The following is a 12,436-nucleotide window of genomic DNA, read 5'->3' as shown; positions in this document are numbered from 1 at the left end:
TTCATCAGTCAGCACAGTCGATCAGAAGCAGTAATGTTACCACTTTCGTTTCAGTCCTTGCCCTGCGGCAGACACACTTTGACTTTTTTTAAATGTATCGACTTTGTGAGTTGGTGGATCAAGCCCAGTCAAGCGCGTATCTTTGACTAAATTTCACAATTAAAGCCTTTTAGTTCAAAGAGATTTTTTTTCAGTATAATAATAGAATGGTCTCTCAAAATCCAAGATTTGAATGGTCCCATTCCAAGTCCTGTCCGTTTGTTGGTACCTTCGGTGGCTCTTCGTCAGAACTTTCTCCATCATCGTGGAAACTGCTGCCATCATCGTCGCTGTCGGATTCGTCTCTCAATGACTGCATTCCATTATCTTCATAATCAAAAACCTGAAAGCCAGAAATACAACATATAGAACTAACTCAAGATAAATGCTAAAATCATTTCCAAAAATTCTATATCAAGTTTTAGTGAAATAGTAGAGGTAGGTGTTCAGAGTTATCTCCCCTAGACCAGTCAGCCTGGTGCCTCACCTCTTGTTCCATGGGGTTGACAGTGATGTTGAGTGCTGAGTTGTCCCATTCCATCTCACATTTTTCATCCACCTGCACAACCTGGGTACGTCTGTGTGCTGCCCGGATGCGGATCACTCCCAGGATGATCATAAAGAGGAGGAAACCCACACAGACAACGATGATGGCTGCCATGCCGAAGTCTGCAAGATACAGAGGAATATTTAAAATGGGCTTTGACTAGTCAGTGGTATTCAATATGATCAAGAGCTATTCAGCTTGAAAAATGAATTGACAATCGTCAAAAGTAACCGATATTATTCAAATTTCATATGTAACACTGTGTCAGGGATTGGGAAAGGCAGGGGTCATGGGCCATTTTGCACATTAGAATAAAAAAATGCCCATTAAAATTTTTAAGTTTACTATTGATACAAGGGCAGTGGCCCATTCTAACTTCAGAAAATGGCTACTAATCCTGAAAATGGCCCATTGTCAAAGTTCTCTGCCCCAATCCCTGCTGTGTGAAGCTTTAAGTCAGTCAGCAGTATTCCAGTTGCATGACAGGGAACAGCGATAATCAAGTATGGACCAGACAATCCAATCAAGAGCATTACTCCATTCAAATGGGGGAAATCAATGATCAAGTCAACCACCTGATCCTTTCAGTTGTCCATTACAAGATTGAGTTGCATAAACATCAATGCTAACCCAGATCTTCACCAGGATACTGGATACTGAACACAGTTAAATCAACTTCAATGACTGCACTGATAATTAAAATGACTTCAAAATTCAGTTATATTTTCTTCTATGTTATATGGAAAAGTGTTTGCATAAGCTGGCTTGTTAACTGATACCCATTTCTTGTATTTTGGAAATAAAAATATGATTAAACCACCTAAAAATTCAGTTCTTCAACAATAAAGTGGTAGGCAGTTCGGTACTTACTGGATGAGGTAGCCACAAACTGCTGAGCACTGGCTGATTTGACGTTCTCCAGGGCGTTCCTGACTGGGGCAGAGGCTGCAGCCTGCTGAGCATTGGCATGAGCTTTGACCTGGGGTACCTCGTGGACAGCAACCAGCTGAAACAAGAACACATTGTAGCTATGATAAAAAAGCAGGCTCATCTGTACAAGAATGAGTGAGTTTAGTTTTACGCCACACTCAGCAATGTTCCAGCTGTATGGCGGAGGTCTAAATAATCGAGTCTGGCCAGACAATCAAGTGATCAACAACATGAGCATCGATCTGCACAGTTGGGACCTGATGACATGTGTCAACCAAGTCAGCGAGCCTGACCACCTTATGACAAGCATGGGTTACTGAAGGCCAATATTCTAACCCAGACCTTCACGGGTCTCATCTGTACAAGAAGTGTTGGTTTGCATGAAGTGTTTTGTTTTCAGTGCTATCAGTAAACAAAGGAAAGTCAACATAACAGAATACAATGTCTAACAAAGCAAACAACTGCATTGACAACTTCTTTGAGAGGCATTTAGAGGTTGGAGCAGTAAGGAAGGATAACAATATCTTGCTTGATAACGGTGTTAGAACCTACACCCGAAACATCGCTCTCACAGCAATAAAGAAGTTGTTCATCCATATATTGTTATCCTTCCATACATTGATAACTTCTTGTTTACTGCACAGAACAATGATCTGGTGTAGATTCTTACACCATTATCAAACTTATAGTGAATACAACTAAGTGAGTTTAGTTAACACTGTTTTTAGCAATGTTCCAGCAATATCACGGCAGGAGACACCAGAAATGGGCTTCACACATTGTACCCATGTGGGGAATGGAACCCAGACACTTGATAACAAGCTGCACATATCTAAATTGAGTCCAGGTGGAGTGGAGAGTAAAGAACAACAAATCATGCAGCCATGGTCACTCTATGCAATAAACAAGAAGTTGTTATCAATGTATCTCTGACAGGTATTGACAAGTTGGGAGAAGATGAAGACATGTTTATAGGTAACAACAAAATTATTAAAAATAATGTGGAAGGGTTACTTGTTGCCCAATCATCAGCTGATTCTGGTATAAACCATTCACCTGATGATGAGGAAGAAAGTAGCCCTGAAACATTGTTACAAACAAATTGCTTGCCATAAGGTTGTCTCTTCACATAAAATACAGCCAAACTAGACTTGACTTATTTTCAAACACAAATATCTCAAATTACTTGTGTATATATTATCTGAAGCACACTACTTGTACAAAAAATTATTTGGCAAACCAGATACACTCCGGCAAGAGTTCCTTAGGTACGCCCCACCTAATGTTTAACTTTAAACTATAGACTAAACTATAGTGCTTGCTCATCACAAAAATAGGCGGGGGGTACGTAAGGAACTCTTTCCTATAGTCCATACACAAAACCTTACCAAAATTATGAAAACAGCCAAAGTATTCATGTTTAAAAACAGAGATTATGCCAACAAGACAATTTTGCTGTGGCGGTCTATAATTCAGTGTTCCCTGGATAAAGAGGTGCTTGTCGGTGCAATAAGAGGGACGACCTGGGTTTAAATGATCAGCTTTTGAGTCGTGCCACTCCAGGCAATTAGGTCAAGCAGCCCTCAACAATAGGCAGGTGATTAGCTGGGCTGATTGACAGAAGCTCAGACCCTGACACAAGCTATTATGTTGCACACAGCCTGGCTTACATAGGGCTGGCTATTGAGTCTCCACTCAACACTGAGTGACATTTGACAATAAGGGCACCTGTTTAGAGTAATACAACCAGCTAATGAATCTAGGTGAACTGAAGTCAAAACTAACCCAAGGGATTTATGTAGGACACAAAACAGTAAGTGCCCAAGACAGGCAATGTTAGAATAGAACTGTTCAGTTCAAAATATTTGTTTCTCTAATGTTCTTTTTTTCAAAGATACAATAATTATGTTGTCATTGCATGGTGTAAAATTCAACTATTTCCTTTCCTGTCACAATAACTAAGACATTGCAAAAGTCGACAATATAAACACTGAGGAGTTAGACATTCACATTTGGGAATTTTACTGATGTTTGGTGCTAACTTGGGACCAATATCAGCCTCATAGTTGGTCCAGAATTCATTCACATCAGGGCCATAACATTTACAAAGGAAAAGGGTGACATTTTAGTCAGTACGGTTTTACACCGTTTTGGGGAATAAATCAGAAACATGATCACAGGAGACACCAAAAAAGGCATTCACAATTTATGTTGCTGACCAAGATTTTTAATGGTTTCCTTGAACATTGTCTGTTACACATTGTGAAATAATATTACACTGATATGCTCAGCAGTCTGGTCATTTTCCTTAACTACCCTACAACTCTGACACCAAACAAATAAAAACACTTGTGTCCTGTCATGTCGGTTCAACAGAAGATAACGTTGTTTATATAAACATGTACAAGATGCCTCAACGAAAACAGTCATGAAAAGACGAAAGTGTGGATGTGACTTCAATCTGTAATATCTTCTGTGTGTGCACATTTACCTGCCACTGCTTTAAGGACATTGAAAGATAAAGTATCCACTGATTATGAAGAATCAGACAATTACCTCCGACTAGGTAATAACTGAACTGTCAAAAACACAGCCATATATATTCCTAAGATTATATCCACAATAAGGATGTTTATGTCTTCAAGTCCCAACTTGCAGCCTGTCAGTAGATATTGTACAAAATATCAGCTAATCTTACTCAAAGAAATTCACCAGACAAAATTAGGTGAGATGGGGAAGTGTTTATGATGCTTGCACTCATACAGCAATGTGTGTTTGTAGGTATCCAAATAACTGTTTAATAGTGCTAGCCAATGAAGATACCATGGTACATTTAACTGACTGACTGAGTTTAGTTTTAAGCCGCTTTTAGCAATATTTCAGCAATATCACGGCGGGGGACACTAGAAATGGGCTTAACACATTGTGCCCATGTAGGGAATCGAACCCGGGTCTTCGGCGTGACGAGCCAACGCTTTAACCACTAGGCTACCCCACCGCCCCTGGTACATTTAAAGGACACAAGGACCACTCAGACACATTTTTCCAGATTTCAGATTTTCAGTCATTTTGTTATGCCCCAAAAGCCTGCCTTTTCTTATTACACAAGGGATCAAATCCTGACCTTGGACTCGCCTTGCAAACACTGTATCCACTCAGTCAGTGAGGCGACCCTGTATACATGGCTTCACACATGAGGATGAAGTCACATATTGTCACAAACAATAGCCGAGTGACCTGCACAGAACAAAAACACAGGATCTGGAGGTGGACTTACCTTGACGGTGAACTTGTTGGAGACAAATCTCTGGTTCTGTGAGGAGCAGGACAGGGTCAGTGTACGGCTGTTGAGGATGTCAGGCTGGTTGTGGTAGTAGTGGATGTTGCGGATCACACCAATGTAACGCTCCATTTTGTCAGCATCTGTAAAAAGTCACAACTTAAATATTCCTACAAATATCAATCGATTTTCTCCAGTTAGGTAAGACAGATTTCTGTAAACCCTAAATGCCTATTCATTAAAAACATTACTTGAAAGATCCCAAATTATAAATACACAATACTATTATCCAATGACCATACAAATGTAATGAAGCGTACAACTTCATGTATAACGACTTCTTTGTTTATTGGATAGAGCAACGTCAGGGTGATATCCATAAAGTCGTATTCTTCATCACTGATGCACCAACCTCTCGGAAAGCTGAGAAAACAATTCACACAAATATCCATGTCAGCAGCATCTACTGCAATAATCTACAAAAGGCGCGCATCTTATCCAGGGGTACTCATTCAGCATGTCGTGTTATGTCACAACCACGTTCACAACCAATCCACATTCAAATCTCCCCGATCACTGTGTAACAATTACATGCATGGTTACGTGGATGAGGAGTCTGACATACTTGTGACAGTAACTCCATCGTTGGTTTCACTCCACTCAAGTCCGAGGTTCTCCATCATGTGTGTGGGCAGAGACAGGTGCTCAAAGAACAGGTTGAGTGGTGGGTCGGCTTGGATGGTGCAGGAGTCAATCAGGATACCATCCTTCAGGTTGGTCTTGGCTTCAGTAGATTCTGGAAACGTTTACATACAAAAGTCAGATCAGTCTTCAAGCTGACAATTCAAACAGTTATCACTGAACGCGAGTGAGTTTTATTTAACTCTTTCAACACCAGTCAACCAGAGGCATTTACTGCCATGACACCGAGTTCCCAGAGACTCTGAGGTCATAGATGAAGCCTATGTTTGTGAAGGAAATTATAAGCTTGTAAAACGTTATTGCTACTACATCCCATACACCATTTAAAAGATCTAATCCTACTGTTGATAAATATGAAGTTTATTTTTATAATATTATTCAAATAATACAACTACAACTTAAATAAATTTATATTTGAATGAAAATGCAAGCTTACATTTGTAACGTCCAGATAAACCACGAAAGGAGCAAAAACTATGGCGATTTTTTCCATTTGTGACATGTCATAAATTGCCCGTGCCTTTTTTCTTTTATATTTTTTCATTTTACGTAATCAGAAAATTATTATAAAAAGATTTCTTAAACAATATGTATGGTCAGCCTATTTCCCGATATCTGCGGCTTTCCGCTCGGTAAAATGACATAACAACTGAAAATACCTCCGTTTTGAAGCTTTCAGATGAATAACATGCTGCAAATCGTTTGATGTCGGGCATCGCTCAAAGCTCTGAACATCAACAATATCACTGTACCCTTGCCAAGAGTATTTTCACAGTTGTAAGAAGCGATTTTATTGGATAAAGATTGGTTTCTAATGACGCTTTTCGCCACAGTCTGCTATAAGGGTTGTGATTGGTCAAAATCAGACACGTGACCTAAGGCAGCCAATCATATTACGGCAATGGATACCGTCCCTCGAAAACTAAATCTTTTAGATTTGGACAAAAGTTTTGGGTAAAATAATGCTTTTCTGAACATATTAAGCAAGAAATCGCTACCAATACGTAAATTATGGAACTTATTGGACGATCGTACTAGGTTATGACCTGTGACAAAATGCTTCATGTATGTATTTTCAAGCATTAAACATCGTGTCCGAGCGTGAAGATTGAGGCGGCGAGAGCCGAGATGTCACTTGTCAGTGACTTGATTTGCATTACATGATCGCACAAAAAGATGGAAATAGTAATTTTATATGTAAGTTTGACAACTTTTATGAATGCTGTTGTTGATTTTATTCATTAGTTTATTCAATTTATTTAATAATTTCCTCGAAACATCGTTACTTTGCTCTTTGACAATGTTATTGTGGACCCGCTGCCGAAGCATGTGTCCGAGAATCGTTGTTTTCAATAATATTGCGAAAAATAGTTTATAATTTTAATTCTGCTGATAATATATGATAAATTGAAATTTAATAAGTGTTTTCAGACATTGTGAAATGTGATAGATTTGATATATGAATCAAAAGTCAGGTAGGTTCCTAAAATTATGTCTCATTTTGACGTGACTACTGCCTGGCCGATTAATCGGCCTCCGGTGTCTGGGGACTCATAACGTTGTGGCCGATTATTCGGCCTGCGGTGTTGAATGGGTTAATGCAGCTTTGAACAGTGCATCAGTTTTACGACAGTTGTCAACTTGATATTGGAGGAAATACCACAGGAATACATGTGTCCAACTTTGGCTATTTCTGTAAAGCACACAAGATTGTACCGTGCTGACAAACTTGGAAACATAATGAACATAATTCTTGGATTCAAACTTGTGAATTCCAGAGCCTTAAGGCACGTGGGTCAACTCTGACTCTAAGCATTTCAGAACTTCACAAAGTTCATCATCACTTTTCTAAGATAACTGCACATACAAAGACCGTTTTGCTCCTAGATGACAACGTTCTGAGAGATGAAGATCATTCTGCTAACTACTTACGGTGCACCATGGACTTGGACAGTTTGTATGCAAGTTTTGTAGCCTTGTCCTCATCATCTTCCAGAGGTGAAATATCAATGTCCTCCTCTTGCTGTGTGGCGTAGATGTGGACATCCTGGAAGATGCGGAGACCCCGCTCAAACTGGTAGATGAGTCTTGTGAGGTTGGTGTCGCCGCCGATGGTGATGATTGGCTTGGGAGGTTCCTGCACCATTACGTAGCTCTCAATGGTTGGCAGCTGCCTGGGGGCTCCATCACAGCTGCAAACAAGAACCATTGCCACACTGAATGATTCATGTTACATTGCATCAGCCTTATCTTAGTCATTTAACGCTTATACCCAAAAACAGTTTGAGGGATTAAAGACATGACACGTTTCCACACATGGTCGTAGAAGAAGAAGAGAGGTGCATACCGTAGGATAGAATAAGTTTAAAAATTTCTATTTTAATAATGATTTAAACCCTTCAGAGAGTACCCGGAGCGATAAAGTCATGAGACTATAACCTTCTAGCGCCTAACAGGCAGCTTGGGTTATCCGGGGTAATGTGCTGTGCTATTCATTGTTAGCACTATGAGCATTCGAGGTGTAGAGTTAAAAGGACAGACATCGGTAAATGTGGGTCACATCTGTAACGCTACATTATAGACAGGTGAATATTCCAGTGCTTACACAATAGTGGTTTCAACTTGGAGGTTCCTGCGTCCGGGAGTAGGGTATGTTCTAGCATTCACGTAGGTCACCTCCCGCATCAGTTTCTCCACCTCCGTGACGTCACGGCCGCTGATGCTGAACTCTGTCATCTCACTGTTGAAGCTCACACTCTGCAATGACAAACACAGGTCAGGACTGAAACACGGGGAAACATGTAGAGAACATGGAAACTAATGAACATTTCCTGAAGATAAAAGCAATGAGATGAATGGGGGAAACTTCATATAATACACACATATCTTAAGATAGAAACTTCAGACATCTTAACCTGATGTTAGTTCACCCCAAAGGGATAAATGTAAGCCTCTTAAATAATTACTTGAACATTATAGCCTCAAGTCAGAAGTCTGTCTGAGACAAGGAAACCGAGGTAATAATAGTTCATATAATAACCCTGAAATCTAGTACCAAAGATGCTGAGAGTCACATTTGGACTAAGCAATATTTAGCCTCGATTTGGTATTGATTCTAAACCTATCCATAAAATTTGGTATCATTTTGGGTTTGTCTCATAACCAGATTCCATTAAATGTGGTGAAAATCATAAAACTAGTTCACCTTCCCATTGACATAAGAATGATCATGGAATCATCACATATATTGTTTCACCATGTACGCTACAGGGGCAAGAGTGAATAACGTCAACTTACTGTTCCACTCTGCATGTCATTGAGAGCATGGAAGTCCAGGTTCTCCTTGCAGTTGTTGAGGCACTTGATAACCCGATCACTCTCTGTCTTGTCCTTCAGGAAAGACAGACCAGCCAGGTAACCACGGAAGTGATGCTCATATCGGTTCTCTCCTCCTACAAAACGAAACCACAAACTAGATCCAACACCAGAACAAGGCAACAATTAAATAAACACAGTTTAGTAATTAAGAAAGTAAGATACTTTATGGACGACAACTTCTTTATTATATATGATGCAACGTTTCAGTATAGATTCTTAAACCATTGTCAAGTAAGAGTTCTCCCACTAAGGCACATAATCAGATACCAATATTCCAGTCCTTGTTATAACATTTTTTAGAAGGATCCTTGATTCAAATGCTACAAGAGTGACCCTGAATGACCCCAGGACCCCCTAAATTAGGACACTGGTGAGGGATGCCTGGACAAGAGCTTACCCTGCCAACAGGCTCCGATTGTGAGCTTGGTGAAGTGGACTTTGTGGGAGGAGTGAAGTGGCCAGTCATCAACAATCTCCAGACTTGTCTTGTCAGGGATGAGCAGTTTTCCATCAATGTACAGACGAACCTGAAGAATAAATGTTACAGATATTATGACAGAAAAATAAATTGATGGCATAGTTGTTTGAAAACAAAGCATTACCGAAACTATTCTATGGGTAGGCGTGTGCATGTATTCTGACAGATTCAGCTCAATTCCAACCACAGCAAGTCTGTGCCTGACAAACAGTGCTTGATCAAGATCCATGTACTCTGTGAAGGAGGGACACAGAGACAAGCAAGACCTTACAACCATCCAATCCTCAACGTGGAATCTTTCACACACACTGGCTTAGCATGGCCCTTGAACCAATGGATTGGGTTGAGTTGGATTGAGTTGGGCTTTACATCACATCTGCATTATTCCAGCCATACAGTGACGAGAACAAGTCTTCATTAATAATCATTGTGGGTACAGAGTCAAAATGAGTCAAACATTTCAAAAAACATATTTTGAAACCACAATGGATATGTTGCAACACTTAAGGGCACAAAAATCTATACATAACACTAGTATACACAATTTGCAACCACCACAGAAGATAAAGCATAGCGAAACCTTCACAAGACACTGAATCCAAACTCGGACAAAACACATTATTTCTCATATATTGTCGTACCAAATGCTACAGAACCCATTCAAAGAGTTCCATTAAGTTTGGACTGTGTCCAGTGCTCACCTCAGGGAAGTCAACACTGATGGCATAGTGGTGCCACTCTCCATCATTGACCTGGGGGATGTGCCACCTCCACTCGGCAGGCTTGAAGATCTCCATCTCCTCTGGGGATGTGGCTTCACGGCCGCATCAGGAACACAAACTTCTCTCCATGGACAAACAGGGAGTAGTGGTGGCGGCTCATATCTGTCACAAGCAAAATGGTCAGATGATTTCAGGTTAAACATAACATACTCAATACTAGAACAACAAATATTCTGAACTGTACCTTCTGTCATCATTCACAGAGTTCTCTCTTCCAAATACTTCATACATGATCAAATTTTACCTTTCCTCTCCATACACATAACTTTCAAGAAATTTATTTTCCTTCCAAGTCATACAAAGGATACAAAATGTAGTTTTCACAGACATACACCAACAACCTACTGTTGCCCCTACAGATTAGATATTTCTTTACTGAATTATTCAGTGATCTCAGAGACTGTCCTTGAAAGGTGAATGGAAATTTCTCATTGATAACCATGCACTGAATAATACTATGGAGTCTATAACACAGTATTTCGAAGTACACAATAAACCTTAGACATGTGAATGCGTTGAATTGTGCTGTTACCAACATGTTCCTCTTTCTAAACACTGTCATAAAGTTTGAATACATTCATCAGGATTAGCTTAACTTCACAAATATGATCTGGTGTGATAATCATATCTGAAACAATGTTCTCATATCAAGCACTGACAGTAACCGTGATACAGTATCTGGATCCTCACAATACACACTGGTGGTAAATTTAGTCAAGTTTCTTCGGATCTAGCAAACTTGAAGTGTAAAATCGACTACAAAAACACAGAAATATATTTAAAATTCTGGCAAGAGCCCTTTGAAATAACTGTGGTAACTACTCACGTTCACCATCAGACATGCAGAGCACATGTTCCTTGGGGGCTCGGTGCTGGGAGGAGTACGTCTCCAAGGCCTCATGCTTCATCCACGTGGAAATGGTGAAATGTTCATGGATGGTATGGTTGAAATGGACATCGGGCACTTCTACAGCATTGCTATGGCCATCGAAAGAGAAGAGCTGGTCACTTTCATGTCCATCATCGGTGGGCAGGTTGCGGGTCCATGCGGCCAGGGACGGAGAAGGCAGCAGGTCCACACTTTCTCCACTAGCACCTGCAGCAGGCATAACACAGTCAGCATCATCGTGACTCATCATCTTAAGTAGGAACTCAAGCAGGTGTAGAATTTAATTTCAGTAGCATGACTAGTACTGCACTAGCAGACCCATGATATTTTCAAACCCTGACAATCGTCCTGTGTTGTTTTTTTCTAATGATACACTTCGTAAAACAAACTACAGGAAATATAATCTAGTCTGGATTAGACAATCCACATCACAAGCAATAATCTAAGCAAATGGGAAGTAAAGACGTACATCAACCAAATGAGTGAGCCTGACAAACTGATTACCTTTGGTCACTTCTTGTGACCAACATGGGTTGCTGAAGAAAATTTTAAACCAAGTCATGGAACAGAACGATTATGAATAGTTAACATTCAATCCATATTGATAAAGTGATATCTATGCTTTCAATCAAATTGACCAAGAAAATATTTAAAAATTTTACTACGTAGAAGAAAGGATATGTAAAAATGTGGTTTAAGCCATACTGTAATAAAAGGCAAAAATATGTTCAACACAGGATTCTCCCTGAGCCATTCTAACCAAACTCAGTCAAATGGGTAAAAATATCTAATATATCAAATCTTTAGAATTTCCTAAAGTTCATTTCTTAATCATTGAGCTGTTCTTTGCTTCCACTAACTTATCTAACAGCTATTTATTTTAAGCGTGATTCAAAACAAAGGAATGGTATTTAACACAACAGGCCAGAGATACAATATACTGGATAATTAAGGATCGCTCATCTACAAAGAAATCCAAACTGATATACAGCAATGTCTGTTCAGCTCCACAGTTCAAACAGTAATTCATCATGATGAACATGATTATGATGATATTGCCAAGAAGTATTTAAGGTTGATATCTTCTTGATGACACTTACCAATACAAATAAGAATATGCACATACTGATGGTATTAATAAACATATACAACAAGCATGTTGAACTTAGGAAAACCAAACCTGGCCATAACTTCTGTCAAAAGGAAATATTAAAGTGTACTTATCATTTTAAACATGAGAAACTGTTTGGTGGGACATTATTGCATCAATAATGAACCTATTCTGTGTGAGGCAGTATTGAAAAAATGCGTATGTACTAACTGCAATCACATATCACAACTGAAGTATCACACAAATGATTGAATGCTTCCTGATCTGTATCAACTCTTATCCAGACTAACAAGTATCTCA

The 12,436-nt window shown here is 39.5% G+C and overlaps 1 protein-coding gene across 1 annotated transcript in view; it reads right to left on the bottom strand.

The window, feature by feature from the left end:
• Window positions 1–12,436, bottom strand: part of LOC124273392 (calsyntenin-1-like) — a 30,873-nt gene that overhangs the window by 4,880 nt on the left and 13,557 nt on the right. Inside the window, 12 exon segments of the mRNA XM_046708655.1 lie at window positions 269–382; window positions 527–708; window positions 1,457–1,592; window positions 4,794–4,939; window positions 5,422–5,592; window positions 7,431–7,690; window positions 8,104–8,255; window positions 8,796–8,950; window positions 9,274–9,403; window positions 10,056–10,175; window positions 10,177–10,238; window positions 10,963–11,232. Coding sequence (XP_046564611.1) covers window positions 269–382; window positions 527–708; window positions 1,457–1,592; window positions 4,794–4,939; window positions 5,422–5,592; window positions 7,431–7,690; window positions 8,104–8,255; window positions 8,796–8,950; window positions 9,274–9,403; window positions 10,056–10,175; window positions 10,177–10,238; window positions 10,963–11,232 — 1,898 coding nt within the window.

The sequence above is a fragment of the Haliotis rubra genome, unplaced genomic scaffold (assembly GCF_003918875.1).
Source record: "Haliotis rubra isolate DU_JTF1 unplaced genomic scaffold, ASM391887v1 Scf18, whole genome shotgun sequence".
In the NCBI taxonomy this organism is placed as follows: Eukaryota; Metazoa; Mollusca; class Gastropoda; order Lepetellida; family Haliotidae; genus Haliotis; species Haliotis rubra.
This window is presented reverse-complemented; position numbering and strand designations above follow the sequence as displayed.